The sequence below is a fragment of the Drosophila grimshawi genome, unplaced genomic scaffold (assembly GCF_018153295.1).
Source record: "Drosophila grimshawi isolate 15287-2541.00 unplaced genomic scaffold, ASM1815329v1 contig_1377, whole genome shotgun sequence".
Classification (NCBI taxonomy): domain Eukaryota; kingdom Metazoa; phylum Arthropoda; class Insecta; order Diptera; family Drosophilidae; genus Drosophila; species Drosophila grimshawi.
This window is the reverse complement of record NW_025062900.1, coordinates 14,413,424-14,431,613: the sequence shown is the minus strand read 5'-3', so window position 1 is coordinate 14,431,613 and position 18,190 is coordinate 14,413,424. Positions and strand designations below refer to the sequence as shown.

The following is an 18,190-nucleotide window of genomic DNA, read 5'->3' as shown; positions in this document are numbered from 1 at the left end:
TCGCGTTATATATATATATATATATTCATATATACATAAATATGTGTACTTGTATTCTTATGTACTCCGATAAGGACTCGAGTGTCTGATAAAGCCAGTGCTCGCTTTTAGTTGAATGCACATGGTAATTGTTATTCACTACGCAAGTGGTTTCCTATTATCGTTATTTCACGATTAGTTCAAGTATTATTTATACCTCATCGCCTGTACTAATGAATAATTATTTTAGTTGTACTTTGCTTAATTTTAGTTAGTTGAATTATTTTTTTTAAGAAGCTTTCCTTATCTTACGATGAAAACTATTTGTATTTCATTTGTAATTGTTTTTAAATTTCATTGGAAAATGCGTATCGTATCCTACATCAGATTCTTGCTTTGATTAATTAACAATAAAGTATCGAGCGTATTAATTATTTCTTTCTACTGTAGTATATTATTCAATTATCACATACTACATTTATCTTGCTTTATTTTGTTCCCTTTCAAGTCCCGTCAGATATTGCAAGTTCAAAGTACTTTTGATAATAAATACCCATGAATGTGTGTAGTTTTAATAGTTCCATTATTTTCTTTATTTAAATTTACGGCACTATCACTTATAAAATTGCAAAAAATCTATATTAGTATTTCATCAGTATATGTTTGCCAATCATTTCAATATTTATGTACGTAAATGATGATGCATTTGATTATGTGTATATTGTCCAATCTATAGCATGTATAATACTTTATTTAGTTGATTATATGGATTTATTTGTTAAGTACTAGACTATAAATGCCTTTGGTAGTGTGCTTCAATGTTTTTGGTTTTTATCTTTATATTGCCAACTCTCTTAGAGAGTTGATTACATTTGGTGTAAGTACAATTTGATTATTTCCAGCTTGAAGTTGTTACTTGATGGGTTAAGGAGTGCTTTAACAATTGTAAGTAATTTTCTTGGCTTAACTAAATTTTAAATATTTGGTTTTTTTTGTTTTGTTTTTTTTTTTTTATAAATTATTTGAACTGTAACAAAAGTGCTTCTATTTTTTCATTGTATGTAAAATTATACACACATAGGCTGAGGTAGAAACAGCACAAGGAAATAGATGAAACTATGGATGAGTTGATAAAAAGGAGGATTAAGGGACTAGATAAGAGAAGAGACTTATGTGAATACAGAGTTTGATTGTGGTAGGTATTATCGGCTTAGAAACTAGAGTCTATATAATATCGATCATTTTTTTCTTTTGGTTATATTTATACATAACTAAGAGTTGACGCTGCAAAACTTATCAGCCATCAGTGTTAGCACCTTCTCGAGCTTTCCATGTCGATCCTCGGGCTTGGCGCTGGCTCCCGAACTGCCCCAAAGGAACTTTACGTGAAACTCGGTGCTAAAAATTCAAGAATCTTATGGTAACATTTTTTAAATACTATAATAATAATATGCAACGTACCGAAAAGCATCCGACAGCAGTTCATCTTGCCTTGTGCTTGCCTCCTCCAAAATGATCTTGGCATTCTTGCGATATAAGTCCAAATTCTTGAGAAAACCACGCGATGCATCCAAGTGCAGAAAGTTAATAGACATGCCAAAATCATCGGCCTTCGACTCCCAAGGATCAATGCAGGTATTATAAAGGGCTGGACGCTCATCCATATTGCCATGATTGATAATGTCCAGCACGGGCCGGTCAATGAGCAGAGCGTAGAGCAGCACATGGGGCACTGTCGTATTTGGGGCCTGTGGATTAGAAGCCTCATTCATGCTGCTCAATGTGGGACGCAGCTTGGCCTCGAATGTGAATGCGCTGTCCGTATACTTTTGGCGTAGAATGTGCCATGCCTGATCCAGTTTTTGTATCTACCAATTGTTAAATCGATTAGGTTTAATACTTTTGTAGTAGTCAATCTCAACTCACTTGCGGCATGCATAAGCCCAACATAATGGCACAAAAGCCAAATAGATTTCCCAGCGCGGTTTTCGTTTCCACCGCAATTTGTATCCACTTGCTGAGCAGCTCGGCTCGGTCTAGATCCGTTTGACAGGTGAGTATGGTGACAGCAACCATTAGCTTGATGCACTGCGTGCGCTCAATGATGTCCTGGCGAAATACTTTGCCATGCGGTAGCGTCAACAGCTCCAGGCCCGAACAATTGAGATAACAATCCAATTCATTGACTGGCACGTCCAGAAATAAACCAATATCGATGCGTGTAATGTGCTCGGCCAGCAGCTTGGGTCCAGATTCCAGCAGCATCATCTTGAAAGTGTTCAGCGCATCGCCATCCAGTGGCTTGTTCTCCACTGAGGGCAGCAGCAACGTGACAAAGTTCTCAAAATCAAATTTGCTGAACTGAAATGCATAAAAGAAAAAGTGAATTAATATTAATATTAATTTATAAATATTATTTGGTAATTCAAGGACACTTTAGCAACATAACAGTTAAGTTTGAGCTACTGACTCTCTATCCTTTAGGAGCTTACCAGCTTGAAGTCCTCAATGGGCATGGAGAATAATTGCTCCTCAGCAGCCAAGGCATCAAATTCAGTGAAGCTCTTCAGCGTACCATTGGAGGCGGAGCTGGTAATGAATCGCGGATTCTTAATGATGACACCGCCGCGTTGTATGCTCAGCTCGCTGACATCGCCAGGCGCCGAATCTCCCGATCCATTGCCCGAGTCGGAGCCGCTCGCCTGATACGCCAGCACTGCGGCCATGGGCTCCTTGCGTGGCTTGGGCGGTGGGCTGGGTGCTCGATCCGGTGTATCCAGGCTGAAATTGCGTGCCAAATTGCAAATTCGTGCAGCTGCTTGCTGCCGCAAAGCCTGCGCTGCCGAGGTGCTCGGACGCGGCAGAGATTGAGTGGTGAACTTGCTATCCACGTGTTGTGGCTGCAGCTGCAAATCACTGGTGGGATTACAGCGTGCAATGGTCTGAAAACGTGTCAGGCTATGTCCATTTGTTGCTTCTTGATGCTGCTGTTGCTGCTGCTCCTGCTGCTTATTTATGTTGCACACAACCATTGCCTGAGCGGGGGTCAAGCTCTGGGAGCGCTGCTGCTTCTTGCAAGGCAGCCTAGGTGGTGGCACTTCTCGAATTACCCGTGGCGGCGAACAGTGCGGACTGGATGGTATCGCCGGCTGTGGTGCTGCTGGTGTAGCATCTCCAGATAGCTGGCCAAAGCGAAAGATGGTGGAGCCACCACCTGTAGTGCTGCTGCCCATGGGCGAGTTCAGTGGACTCAGGCCACGTAGTCCGGCCAGCATCTGTGTATGCAACTGATTGCCCACGATCTTGTGGCCATAGAATGAGAGTGGATATGTGCGATTGCATGGGTATTGGATGAGAGCACCCGATGCAGCAGAAATCGGCTTGCCCGAGCCCACATAGAACGTAATTAGATCTGGCACCGTATCAAAGGCATCCTCCTCGAACTGATACTGCACACGCTCATAGACAGTCTCCGGCTGCAGAACCAGCTAAAAGATATTGAGTTGATCGATCAGGTTTAAATTTACAATTTGTTGTTATTGGTAAAAATGATATGCAATATGTTGTGACTAGTAGGTATATACGCTAGCTGATGTCCTTAAATACTTATAATAAAGGAGAGGTTTCAAAGTTACACCAGCATAATCCATTTATAGCGGATGTAGTTTGATATAAGCAGTGCTTATCCCATGCAAAGGGTTCTCAATTAAACAGCATTGATCTATTGTAGGCTTAAACATCAGATTACATTTATTCTAGTCACTTTCAGCAGGATTTAAAAACGCAATCAATGCGATTAATGACTAACCTTATTGAGCACAAAATGCAGGACAGCTGATTTGCTGCTGCAGGTGAGGACATAGTTATCCGGCTGGGAGGCGCAATCCCGCACCAGAAAATCACCATCTCGCTGAACAATTTCCTCGGCCCGCTGGCGTGGCAGTGCACCATGGTACCAGGCATGCGAGCGCAATTCCCGTGCATCCAGACTCAGCTCCCATTCGAGGGCCTTTTTCAGTGCGATGGCCTCCTGTTGCTCGTTGGCATTGGGCGAGGCGGCAATTGGCGTCGATGCGTGGCTGTTGTTGCCGCTTTCCATGTCGTCGGCGTTGTTGCCCCAATGCGGACTGTTGCACTTGGAGCGCGGTTTCAATTCTTCATAGCTGCAAAGAGAGAGAGAGAGAGTGAGAGAGAGGGAGAGTTTTAAAATCGAGAGTGTAAGTCCCTTATTATGGGAAATTTGTATTATGCGCTGTGCGAATTGCCCAGCGACCGGGTTTTTTGATGAAACAGGGAAATTTACTCCCACAAAATTGTTCCTTGGTATATGCGAACTTTTGTCTGAAGTTCAAGTGCAAAAACAAGAAAAAAAACTCACACGAATTTAATTATAGTAAAATTATACAAGATCCTACTTTTGATGATGGAGACTGGTTTTTATAGTCATGTTTTTACATGTGACCAGTAAATAATATTGGCTTTGCTTATTTACAAGCTGTTATCACTCACCTGCTACGCCCATTTTGCTAGAAGTCTTTTTCGCTACTGAAAATATACGCAGGACACGCCTAAAAAGTTTTTTTTTTAAGGGATTAATAGCCAAGGATTAATAATACAAGTTTTGCATTACAACTTTTGGCTTTACTTTTCGTATTATTTTGTATAATTTGTATCACTAGTAAAATGCACAAAAATTTCAATTTTTCGCAGTCTTATCTGAAATTGTGCCTTGGCTTTTATTATCGCACAGCTCGTCTGCACTCTTTGCCATCTAAATGCGGTATGTGCTGCGCCCTGGCTTAGTCCACCCTGGCACAAGCCGAATGTCCTTGTGAGGGTTGTTCGCTTTACCCGACTTGTTTGGGTTTTGCTTCAAGATAGTTTTGCCGCCTGGGTTGATTATATTTTTTATGGGAAATTCTTTGGGGCATGCGCAGAGTTTTTGTTATTGAAATTTATTCGTCGTGTAAGGGACTGGAGAGGTGGTTGTTATCAAATATGAAATGGCAAATGCGGGCAAAGGCGCAGGGAATTGTGAATTTCAGTAATTGCATGTGGAACTTAACAGATGGTTCGTTAAATTTCAAATAAACGTCTTAAATTAACACCAGGCAATTTGCGTCGACAGGCTAATTTAGTTGAATTTGTATTTTTGAGAACTCTTTGAATTTATTCGCTTATTTTTGCAGAATTGTTAGTTTAAAATATTTAGATTATTTTTTTCAATTATTGGTAAGTCAATTGAATTACGTATAATTTATCATAAGTATAGTTATAAAAATATGCGTAAATAAGAATTATGTATAAGATACTAACAGAACTTAAGATGAAGGCAATGCAAGCCTTAAAAACTGATAAGCTATCAACTTGTTTTGAATATTCTTGCTAAATCATATTCTTGCTAAATCAGTTCTTTTGATAAACAGCCCAGCAAATACAGACACTTTTTTAAGCTTTCTGAGAACCTAATAATTAACTCACTTTTTACTCATATGCATATACTCACATTGTTGTAGTTTCATCGAAAGTCAATTGCTTTAAGACCTTGCCACTTTTGGTGGTAATCACAGCTGCAGCGCCGCTATCGTTGCTGTCCGTCAGATCACTTGAATTTGCATCTAGATAAACCATCGGACAGGAGCCCTTGCGTCGCGGCACCGAACAGGGCGCACTACGCATTGCTGGACAGATAATGGTTGGCTATGGCTAGATTACAAATGAATTATCGTATTGATAGCATTGCTCACCTTCCAGATTCATCGATTGCCGTCGCTTGGCACGCACGCCCAACAAACTGTTGAGCATTTTCTGGCGATGGGTTATACTACGGATGCCCAAACGCTTCAGATCTCGATCGTTAATGTCTCCAACGTCATCGACCGTGGCATATGCTTTCAGGTTGTCTAATTGAGCGGATGTGTGTGACATATGAGTAAATACTGTCAAAATTGCTGACCAAACTGACCTTCATATTGCTGCAGATCCAGCAGATTTAGCCATTCGTCAATGCTCAGCCTGGAGTTGTGTATTATCATGGCGACATCGTCGCGCCGCCTTGTCGCATTGGGATAACGGAAGTTCCAAAGAATGCCTAGAAAGATAGAAAGGCAGCGAGAGAGAGATGACAAAGGTTGTCTATAAGATTTCTTAGTTTTCCTCGTATGACTTACTACTTCGTCTATTTGTCGCATTGCGAGACTCGAATTGACGCGTTTGCACATTGCCCATTTTATGGCAATTCTACTATTAGGTTCTGCTCTGATCCGACTGCGCTCGTCTCAAACTATTTTAGCTCAATAATTAAGCTGTCACATTGCCGCCCGTCCAGTAACTGAAATTTCAACCGCTCGCTGCGCTTAGCGTCAACAAACTGAACAAACGAAGCGCTCTAAAAACACCACTAAGAAAATACAATATTTGGCAGGTCGATACTTGTATACACTATTAAATTGTGAACAGTTTCACTGCGGAAAAGCCTCCCCTTTATAAATACGTTGAGCTACTACATACATCTGTGTAAAACTAGCCCAAAATAAATACACTTTTAAAAACTGTAATAGCTATTTGATATTTTATTTTTATTGTCTAAAGACTTTATTTGAAGATGTCTTGAAAACTACCAGTTAAATTTGTATCCGATTAAGATTAAATTAAGTGGATTATGGTCTTTTAAACCATCTTCTAATATTGGTCGTAGAATAGAATTCGTTTAAGCTATAAAGAGTTATTTACTTGCATGACAAATGTGTTCACAAACTAACAATGCTCTTTTGGAGAGTACAACAATAATTTTATTTAGACTTGAAGTAATATTTCAATGTCGTACGTCAATAATTTTCTCTCACTGTTTGTCTAATTGTCTCACTGATCCGCTGCGGCAGATGCCCCTCCGGTTGACCAACTGTTGTCGTCTTGCGTTGCCGTCGGTATCGGGTTTTATCATTGTCTAGATTAGAAGGTCTCGTCGCCGTTTCAAATTTTGCTGATCGCAGCGGTATACCCTTAATTAAATTTTCGGTTCTTGATGTGTTCAGAACGTATAAGAAATTGGCATTGCGTGTTCTTTTTGTTAATATTGCCAGCGCCGTAAGAGAGCAAAGAGTGCGCTAAGAGCAAATGGCCAGCAATTTGTTGTTTTGTTTTTAAAAATTAATATATTACTTTCTCAATTATGAAATGATGAGCTAATGAATAAATGTGTGTTTTTATAAGTATGTATGGTACTTGGTCAGATTATTTGAATTATGGAATATGACTGCTCATTAGTTAAATTATTAACCAATTGAGCATTTACTGTATGTAAGCAAAATGATTGTAAATCTCTGAAGTTTCTTTGTTAAAAGAAGGTGTTAACTATTTTCTTTGCCATTTATTATACTTGAAGGCGTTGCAGTCCATAACTAAGCAGTGTAATTAGTTTCTTAGTTTGAATACTTACATTTTTCATTTCTTTCAACTAATTTTGACTGCAAATGTTGCTTGTGCATTGCAAATAAAGAGTCTATTGATTTTGGATTATTTTTAAAAGGTATCATTTAATCTATAATTTATACATGCATTTTGTTCATTAATTTATTATAAGTAAAATTTAAATTCGAGTTTTTTTTCACCATAATACAATTATACATGACTAACATATATACAAATCTATGCATATATTTTCTTAATCGATTGAAAATTTGAATTTTTATTGTACAATAATTTAATGTGCATAAATATGAAGACGTAATTTATTTTTATAAGCTAAATTTAATTTAATATAAACATTTTGCATCAGAATTTTCACACTGTGTATGCATGAATCCCAAAAGAATATATACATAAATGTTTTTCAATCGTTACTCAACCACATCGATTTCAATATTATCATCGTCGTCGGCTCGTTCGCTTAGATCCACACTGGAGCAACTGTCGGAGCTGTACTCCAACGGCTCGTGCAGCCTGGCAGCGACAATTCCAGTCGCTATCAGCAATGGCTGCTTGGCAGCACCAGTTCCGTTTCCGGCTCCATTGTTTTGCTGTGTTGGCTGTTTTTCGTGGCCGCTTTTGAGATTCTCACGCGTGTGCCGCCATTTCATGCGTCGATTCTGGAACCACACCTTGACCTGTGAATCGACGAGTTTAGCGAATACTTTTTTTTTCTTTCATTCACGCGACTCACCTGTGCATCTGTGAGATTCAATCGTGCTGCCAATTTGCGACGATCTGGCTTGGTTATATATTTCTGTTGCTGGAATTGAATCTCGAGTCCTTTGCGCTGCAGATTTGTGAAGACGGCACGTGACCAGGAACGTTTGCGTTTGCCACTGTTGTTGTTGCTGCTGCTGTTGCTGCCGTTCATATTGTTGCCGCCACTGTTGCTGCCATTGTTGTTGCTGCTGTTGTTGTTGCTGTGTGTGTGCCCGCCATTTTGTGAAGTGCCGGCAGCACCTGTTGCCGTTATAGGAATGTCGAGCATCTGCTGCTGCGCACTCTTGGCCAGAAAACGTTGCTGCTGCGTCAACTGCAGCGTCTTTAGGCCGTTTAGCGCCGACGTTGTGCTGTTCAACAAAGTTGCTGCTTTATGCTGGTGTTGGTGTTGCGGGTGAAGATGTTGCTGTTGCTGCTGATGTTGCTGATGATGTTGCTGCTGCTGATGGAATCGCATTAGCGCGTTCGTTGCCAGGGTCGGAAAAGTTGCTGTTAAGGGTGCAAGAAGAAAAATAATCATTCGCATTGTAGAACAAAAAAAAGTTGTCTAAATCTATTTATAGAAGTACATCATTTAAGTGTGGATAGAAGAACACATTCTTAATAGTTGTATACATGTGGTGAATGGCACATGCCATAAAGAATATATTATTTTGATTATCATCAAAAGCTTTGTTAATATAGCAATGCTCCTATTTTTGTTTATTAACTAAGTTTTTGTTTTTAAAGATATTTTAATGAAATATTGGCCACATCCGTCCGGAATATATAAATGTAAATTTTCGTAGAATTTTAGCACTTGTCTACTTATGTGTGACTCCATTTAGCAGACAATAATAATTATTATTTATTTGCATTTGGTGCTCAGGCTGCAAGTGTATTTAAATTGTATATTTTTTATTTCTTTGTTCTGGTGTAAGAAAAAACTTATTTATATACTTAATGGGATCGGAAATATCTTATATTTTATTTACGCTTAAATTGACCGAACAGACTGGGTAATTAGCATATAATTTAATAGTTATTTACGTAGCACAAACGATTTTTTATTTTATCTGATCTCGAATAATTTATTTTTATCTATTTGCCTACTTACGCGTAGTATATTTTGTATTTATTTGGGTTCCTTAAGTATTTGTGTTTCAGGAAATGCTTTTAACCGAAACTTTAATTTCACACTACTTTATTTATTTTTACAACTGGGCATCTAACATCCTCCGCATATATATTTATGTGCAAGCCTATATCCGCCGGGGTAAAAATATATTTTGCAATACAATTTACGCATTTCCCTAATCGCAGAGTTTAAAACTCAATAATATTCGACATGAAAAAATATTAAAACACAATTTTCACAAAAAAAAAAAAAATGCTTGAGTAAATTATTTTCAATGAAACGCACGTTGGAAATATTTAAATGAGTTTGTTTATAATAAAATTTTCACTTAATTGGAAATAATCAGCGTTGCGGCTAAACAAATTGTTTACACCACACTGCCAAAATTCAACAACAAAACACACATAAGCAAATACCTCTTAGCGGACCAAAAAATTATTTGGGGTAATCGAGCACGACATGGGGCACGAGATGTGGCTGAGACTAGAGAATTGGTACCTGGTCCAAAAGTGTGTTTTGCGGTTAAATGTTTTTTAAATATGCGTACTGCACACCAATTCATGAAATACAGTTCATTTTTGGTTTTTGGTTTTTTTTTTTTATCGTGTGGCAACGCTTAAACTAGTCTATGCATTTTTATTGGTTTTTTATAAACTGTGCGCACGATTTTTACAATGCGTAATCAATTTCCAATTTGTTTGTACACGCGGCATGCGTCTAATTATTTTTCATGGTGCATTTTATTTACTCAAAACTCAAGCGATCTAATGTGTATTTACATTGCAACGGAAATGCTTAGCTACAATTGTATCTGTATCTCAACTGTATATCTGTATCTGCAACTGCAAGTGCAATAACGAGCACGCCTCTATCTTAATTGGCGGCATTTGGTTTATGTCAACTGCCGCCGGTTTGTTATAATGAGTTTCCATTGCTTTTCAACACCTCAGCGAGCCTTTAATTGCCGCATCTCACACACAGATACATTTGTAAATAAGAGATACATTTCGGTCAAGCGCCTCGATGCGGTAAATACCGGTACCTTAATGAGTTGTGATCATTTTTGCGTTGCATCTTAAATCATTAACCAACCAGTCTTGGTCTGGCCAACATCCGCATCCTCAATATTTGTGGCTATTAACAAATTGATGGCCCGCTTTAAATTGTATCGATTTATTTGCGTTGTGAAATTATATTTATGGGCTAGCGAATATTTTGCGAGTTCACATTTTGAGTAAACAATTGAATGCATTTCGAGTGCAAGACGATTAATTGCCATAATCAGAGAAACGCGAGAGCAACGAGCTCCTTAAGCCATGTGGGCAGCAGGTGCATGAGCAAACCATATCTGTGACCCTGATGAGAATGAGAAGGCAAAGACTAAATGGGAAACATATACAAAAATGGATGCCAACTGGACTTCATTATTTGGAAATGCCTTTGTATATCTGCATTTCAATATAGTCTTCAGTCTGCCTTGTAAAAATAACATCACAATCAGACCATTTTTTCAATTAAATTTATGCAGCGGAATTAAATGCTATGTCGATATACATATTTATATATACAAATATATGTATATATTTATATTTATTTTATAGCTGTTGACCGTTTAAATTTCTTTCACTATTTATTTATATACATTTTGTTAAATCAGTTTTTGTTGAAATTTCCACTTCGTTGAGCGTTGATCAACGCTGAGGATGATAAGATGCCAAAAGATTTCAGATATTTTAAATGGTTTAAATGATTTTAACAAGACTTTTTATTGGGTTTAAATGATTCTTAGCTGATTGATGAAAAATTAACAAATTAGCACAAAATAATCTCCAAAATTTGTATAATTTGTTATCAAGATGAGTATTTTATTTGATTTTATGCATTTGGAATATAAAAAAAGACAAAGTCAAACTAAAATTCAATTAGCTATCATCAGTATTATATTTCCAAAGATCAAGATCGAAATCGTTGAATATATATTGAACAACAATAAGTTGATAATTGATCAAAGTGATGTGTTGATATCGGCCTAAACCTGAAGCGAAGAAAATCATATGAAAACAGTTACAGGCTGACATCGGTAAGTGAAAGCTTTCCTGCTGGTGGGAATAGTGCCGAATACTATGACAAACTTTACTTAAGACAGTATGCTTTAAATCCGGCCAAGACGAATACTTTTGTGTTGATCATTGATCACATCGGTGTGGAAGAAGACACAAGCAATTGGATTAACATATAAATTGTTAATTAATTAGGCAAGCGGCGCCAAATTATTGGCCCCGACCCGCAGCATTTAACCCAAACGATGCATAAATAAGCACAAAAACAAGCAGAAGAACAACAACAACAAAAAGAGAAAAGAGATCTTCAACGATTCATCGATCGATCGATCGCCAGGCCGAAGGGAAAAACAATCAAACAAACTACTCAACACCCATGCAACAACAGCAACAGCAACAGCAACAAGCAAACAGCAACAAATACTAGGCTGTAGAGATAGAATGGAGAACCTGGAGTCGAATGGTTCTGTGACTGCCTGGAGGCTATGGTTTTTTATGATGTGCGATGCGATGCGATCAATCCATCAAAAATGAATGCTTAGAGCAGGTCCCTAAAGCTTACTCTCTCTCTCTCTCTCTCTTTCTCTTGCTGTCTCAATTTTTTCACTAGAGATATCATCTGTACGCAATTGGTAAAATAACTTTGGCACCACAGGTAGCTGGGTGAGCCTGGGCCACCACAGTGGGTGGCTGTGTAAATAGTTGGCCTCGCATTGCCCCTTAAAATACCGCATAGCTTCAATCAGTCAGTTAGCCAGTTCTTCAGTCAGTCCGTCAGAAGAATGCTGCATGTCATTAACTTAAACGGCAGCATTCACATTCAGCCACAGTAGTTGGCCGTGCGGCGCCCCAATCTATCAGATAAGATTCAGCTCCTTTTGGCCGCTAGCTAAAAAGCTCTTAGATGAACGGAACAATTCATTATATATGCTTGGATGGATTGGCTGCCCCTGAGTGACGGGGCCAATTGCTCAAGCAAATAAACAAATTTCACTTCAAGCAGTTTTCAATTGATGCTGCCAGCGTAGGCAGTTTATTTTTAAGTCTGAATCCTAATTTGTTCATAAATTGTTGTTAATTTCGGTTTTGTTCTTTTGAATTTAATTTATTTAATGTAGCACAGGATTGATGAAACACTTCACTTCAAACCCATGTTTATTTTTTTTAGTTTTTGGTTTTCACTTTTGGCTTTGCTGTTGATTGAGGAAATGTCGAATTTAATGCCACGTGCTAATTGGCATTTCATTTTCGCCCTCAGTAGGTAATGTATTCAAGAATCATTTAATTTTGATAATAATTTTCATAAACGTTCACATTGAATTGATGGGCTGCCAAATTAGTTTTCATGTGGCGCTAATTTGTTTGCCACTTTAAAGTGCTATTAAGGCGAAAATGTTGTTGAATGATATCATTTCTGGTTTTGACATGGATGAATCAAATCAAGAGCAGCGGTTCAGGAAGTCCCTAACACAATTACAAGGAAGTTGGCAGGCTTTTAATAATTTGTAATTTATTTATTTTAAATAAACAATTATGATGTGTTCCCTTCAATTTATTGTCAAACGATTTAAACAAGATTTTGATCATTTTGATCTATAAAAATGATTAGTAGTATTTCGATTTTTTTATGGCATCTTTTCCATCACAATCTTCCCCAATATGATGACATAATGCAACACATACTTCCGGGCTGCACCCATCAACGCCTGTATCAATTGAGGCTCTCAGCTATTTAACACCCTCTTGATAAGAATTGTGTTTAAAACAAACGAGGTAGCTGAACATATTTGAATAGAGCAGCAGCAAAAAGGCAAACAACAAGTTAAACAATACCAATCTACAATATACAAGAAGAAGAAGAAGAAAAAACATATTTCTCACTATTTTTCATATAAACAAGATCAAAGTGCATGGGCTGGCAAGCAGGCAGGCAGTCCATGAGTCGTCCCCTGATATACAAAACAGCAGGAAGTAACGTAAATACGGACCGACGTTGAGGAGATATCTTTGTCGATTTGTCGATTTCAACAAACGAATTGTTTTCGTCAAGAACGAGCCACAAACAGTTGGCTACAATAATATTGCACAATATGGCCACAGATCAACTAATAATTCTAATAAAAACGCACGATTTATGGCCAAACCATTTGGTTGAGTCTAAAAGTGCTTACAGTTTTCTCCGGAATGTAGATTTTGTATCATTTATTTTACAATGCCGATTGCATTGCAGTTTATAATGAGTGGGTGCAAAGAATGTGTCCGAATTTGATTGGCAAATGGGAAAAATTCTTTTGATCATGACGGAAGATTGTTTGCAAAGGTTGCCCAGCATCGATAATGAGGGGATATTGAACTTTCATCTATTATTAATCGAATCATGTTATATACATTTATTAATTTAAATAAAGCATAGTTTATAGCTATGTTAAATCTCTTAATAACTCTTCTTAGTTCTGGTTAGTTGCCAATCCTTTAGCTATAATGGTGACTATATTGATAATACAATTTTATTTATTTTCTTTGCTCACTTTAATTTGAGGTACTTAATTGGATGTTAGACTCTAGATCATTAATTAATATCAGTCATAAAGATTAAAGCTACGATAAGCTGAGTATTTTATAAGATTGTGGCAATTCTGACGCATATTGGTAGCGGAATTTGAGTGTTCACTAATCATTAACAAAATTATTCTCAATAAGAACTAATTTAAGTAAGTTGCTCAATTTGATTTCTTAATGATAGCACTACAAAATGGATTCTTCATTCTAAATTTCTTACACAAGTCAATTTTTAATATCTGCAGAATATATCTAAACAAAGTTTAACGCTTCATTTAATATATAAATTGGCATAATTGTTCTTACCATGCTCAGCGGCACGAATGGGGGTGGGTCTTAACACAGACTTGTAATCCATATATAATCCCGGATAGAATTTATCTAACCCCGCATAGGCGTATGCGTGTGTATTTGTCAGTACTTGGGGAGGAGCTGAGACTGTAGCATGATTAGCAGCTTCCGTGGAGTGTGTAAAGCAGCTTGGAAATGTGCAGCAGGCAAAGACACTACCATCACAGCATTGTTGTCTTGAGGACGTTGGGCTTAGGGATGTCGAAGGATTGGTGCGCTCGGCGCTTAACAAACGATCGACACTGAAACTTAGTTTCACTTTGGTTGTGCTGCTGTTGCTGCTGGTGACTGATGTGTTCGAATTGATTACACTTGTTGCAGGACTTGGCGTCGAGACCGTATCTTTGGTTGGCAAATCACTGTTCGAGTTGCAGCCATTCTCACTGACATCGACGGGATCGCGAGTGGGCACCTGCAACTTCATTTCACAGTCGCTAAAAACATGCGTGCTGAGATTCTCGGGCACACTCTGTTCCATATTGGCACTTTCGTGTAGTAACATTGCTCAGTTTATGCCTGCCAATCGGAAACAGCATAAATTGACGATCATGTCACATGGAAAACACCGTCGCTATAAAAGAATATCAAAAGACACGAGTGCACAAAATGTTGGGGGCGCATCAAGCTTAAACCGTTTGCTAAGACAACCCACACGGAACTAAATGGACCCGGCCCGGGAGCAAACCCAACCAGCGATCATCGATTGCCGTTGGGCGCATACACGAATAAGTATTGTGGTGAAGTAAATCTCAGTGATTGTGTGTGGATCGATACAGTGGGCAACATTGTGACAAACACAGATTAATGTGGAGAAACACTCAATACAGATTTTGTTGTATTCTCAATTTAAGAAAAATAATGAATTTAATAAGATGTCAAATAAATGTAATTTTAATGACCTGATACACATTTAAAATAAAATAAAAATTGTGATTAAGTAAATAATTTTTTTTTCGGAGTGTAAACAGTATTCAATAAATGGTGTAATTTTTAATTAATTTCCATTTAAATACCAATCCAAATAAATTAAAGCTACGCATTAAATATTCTGATTAATTTATAAACATTAAGCAAAACTTTTTAAGTTGTTGCTCTATATTTTATTGCATGTTCAACTTAAAATTTGTCTAATGTTTATTAATATATCAAACCACTTTTAATCCCATCAGAATTTCGTCACATTTTGCCCACTGTTGCTCGCATGGGAAACTGGCTCTACACGGTTTGGCTGTTTACATACAAACACACAGAATGCTGTGTCATTAGCTCAGCCAGAGATCGTTCATTGATCGCTATTGAGATTTGTTTACCGATTTCTCCATATGTTGCCGTACTCGGCACGCACACATCGAAGCGAGCAGACACACACAGCTCCCTACAGGCGCCCACACCATACGGAGAGAGGCAGCATGGCAGCCGGCAGCCAATGCGAGCCGTCCATTGCAAGTGGGCGGAGCCACAGACACAGACGATATCGCCAACGATGTTTTATCTCTTTTCGGCACATGGGCATGGGCATGGGCACATGCCCAACTTGTCTGGAATTGAGTGATCTCTGCGCAACACAATTCCATGTTGTCTGGCCCGTTAATAAAGTGGGTAACGGTGTCGAGCGCTTGTTCAACTCATAAATCTATCCGCATTCTAAGAATAAGCAACATAAACAAATCATTGAATTGCAATTGCAATTGCATGCTCCTTAAAATGTTGTGACTCATTAAATATTCTTTGCGAACTCGCAAAATATTTACCAACAATCAGTACCAAAAAAAATAAAAATAAAAAAAAATAAAAGAAAAGCGGAAACGCAAATACTGTGAAGCAAAGTTCGTTTTATTAATAGGAGTCCTGGCGTGACGGTACGTAGCACATAATGCGGCGACGAATTCCGCCCCCTCCGCAACCACCCAATTGACCCCGAAAAAAACGACTGATATGCAAATGCAATCACGGGAAAAGAAAATGAAAGAACAGCACGTTAACGTAAATTAGAAAAGTTTTAATACCCTTAACATATTTTTGCGCTTCTCAGCTGAAAAAAAAAAAACAAATAAAAAAATGTATTTATTATGGATAAATCTGTTGGAAAATTGGATCTGTTAAACTTATATCTTAGATTTTTTTTTTATAATGCCCAATAAAGAATATACTTTCCAAAATATAATAAATTCTTATTCTTATTATATAGTGAAAACACTCCACACTGAAGAGTATCATGAAACGCGAGCAAGCAATGTAAACAAACACGAACAGGATACTCTTGGGGGAAAACCGCAATCAGATTGACTTGGGGCAACTAAATTTGGGTTAGGTAGGATACAGTACGTGTCATCCGCTCGAATGGAGTCGTCGTCTTCATCGTCGTCGTCGGCATCGACGCCGCAATTTCGGCGCAATTTTGATATGGAAAGTCTGAGCATCAGCGAACCAGCTGACTGCGATGAGGAACAGGATTTTTCCTTTCGCTATCCGAGCTATATGTATCCCGATGTGGAGTACGATAAGCACGATGTGCCGCTCTCGTTTAGAGCCTCACCAGACTCCCTTTTCAATCTGTGTGCCGCTGTCGTGGATGCCCAGGGGCGCACCGAGGTTTTCAAGTGGAGCATAAATGAGGTGGCTGAATGGCTCCGTGAATTTGGCTATCCGGAGTATGAGGTGAGTTTACATTAAGTTGCTTTTGAGAATTTTAAAGTCTTTCATAAATTGCATTCACAGCAAACCTTCAGGGAGAACTATATTGATGGGCACAAGCTGCTCAATCTGGATGCCATCGCCTTGGTGGCTTTGAATATACGCGACTTTGAGCATATTCGTCATTTGGGTCGTGGCATACGAGCGCTCTACCGCAAGGAGCTGCAAGTGGCAACCGAAACGAAGCAGCAGGGTGAGGTATACAAATCCTTTCGCTCACGCACCGGACGCAATTACGAAGGTCTGCGCGAGACGGAACTATTGGGACGCATGCATATGCTGCGCTCCGTCTTCCAGGACATTAACGAATGGGAGCTAATGGAGCTGCATATGGCACGTGCTCCGGTGCGTCGCTATCGCGAGGTGGTGGCCAATACGAGGCGATATAATTTATACGGTGCTTCGGCGGCACGCAGAATGCCAGTCATGATGGATGATGTCGATACAGCGACTTGGTATAATTTTGGGGATTGTTATTGAGTTGCCAAGTAGATGACAATTCGCAAAACCCACCAACAAATATTCACCCACTCCACAGGCCCAATAATCTTCGGGCGGTGGCTGAACTTGAGCAAAGTGTTTTTTCAGTTGCTAAGTTTCCATTAAGTTATTGAATTTAGCATAGTCTACTTTTGAAGCTACTTATCTTACACTCTGAATAAAATGAACATAACAAATCACCTCAAATGTTTAGGTTGAAATTATAAATGATAAATATTTAACACCGATCTTGATATTTGTGGCATAAGCTTTACGATTGCCAATGATCGAAACGATTAATTTTGTTCAATTTCTAACTCAATTAACTTAACATCTACCAGAGTCAAGACTAACAATTCATAGCAACTAATATGTTTAGCTACAAATAGCTCCGAACTGCAAAAAACAAAAACAAAAACAAAAAAATATCTGTGCACTTTGTTGTTGCTGTTGTTTGTGGCCAATCAGTCGACACGGCGATCACTTATCGCGCTGTACTCGTTGCTGTTGTTATGTTGTTGCCGTTAAGTTGTTGATGCTGCTGTTGTTGTTGTTGCTGCTGCTGTTGTTGTTGCTGTTGTTGTTGTTGCTGCTGTTGTTGTTGCTGTTGCTGTTGTCTGCATTCGCGTCCCGCTCACGTGTTCAAATTTATTGATTGTTCTGCTCACAAGACACGGCGTTTGTGTTTTTTTTTTGTATTTCTTTTTTTTTTTTTTTTTGGTTTTCTCGGTCTCTGGAGCGTCTGGAGCTGAGCCGGCGT

At 38.5% G+C, this 18,190-nt stretch overlaps 3 protein-coding genes across 4 annotated transcripts; 1 reads left to right on the top strand and 2 right to left on the bottom strand.

Moving 5' to 3' along the window:
• Window positions 1-736: 736 nt before the first annotated feature.
• LOC6562659 (breast cancer anti-estrogen resistance protein 3 homolog) lies at window positions 737-6,360 on the bottom strand. 2 transcript variants are annotated; one of them, XM_001988135.3, is made up of 9 exons: window positions 6,150-6,360; window positions 5,945-6,070; window positions 5,727-5,882; window positions 5,486-5,660; window positions 3,788-4,142; window positions 2,472-3,467; window positions 1,906-2,340; window positions 1,441-1,847; window positions 737-1,377 (listed from the first exon to the last, which is right to left on the bottom strand). In XM_001988135.3, the coding sequence occupies exons 1-9, from the start codon at window positions 6,205-6,207 to the stop codon at window positions 1,251-1,253; spliced, it is 2,835 nt and encodes a 944-aa protein (XP_001988171.1). In that variant the 5' UTR covers window positions 6,208-6,360; the 3' UTR covers window positions 737-1,250. The 2 variants fall into 2 exon arrangements, with proteins under 2 accessions (XP_001988171.1, XP_032592484.1); XM_032736593.2 differs by lacking the exons at window positions 5,486-5,660; window positions 5,727-5,882; window positions 5,945-6,070; window positions 6,150-6,360 and adding an exon at window positions 4,489-4,559.
• A 1,397-nt stretch (window positions 6,361-7,757) lies between these two features.
• LOC6561847 (homeobox protein H2.0) lies at window positions 7,758-14,829 on the bottom strand. Its single transcript, XM_001988136.2, has 3 exons — window positions 14,212-14,829; window positions 8,141-8,658; window positions 7,758-8,084 (listed from the first exon to the last, which is right to left on the bottom strand). Exons 1-3 carry the CDS (start codon window positions 14,756-14,758, stop codon window positions 7,818-7,820), a joined length of 1,332 nt encoding a protein of 443 aa, XP_001988172.1. The 5' UTR covers window positions 14,759-14,829; the 3' UTR covers window positions 7,758-7,817.
• Window positions 14,830-16,596: 1,767 nt separating this feature from the next.
• On the top strand, window positions 16,597-17,430 carry LOC6561848. The gene is made up of 2 exons (XM_001988137.1): window positions 16,597-16,914; window positions 16,975-17,430. Exons 1-2 carry the CDS (start codon window positions 16,597-16,599, stop codon window positions 17,428-17,430), a joined length of 774 nt encoding a protein of 257 aa, XP_001988173.1.
• The last annotated feature ends 760 nt before the right edge of the window (window positions 17,431-18,190 follow it).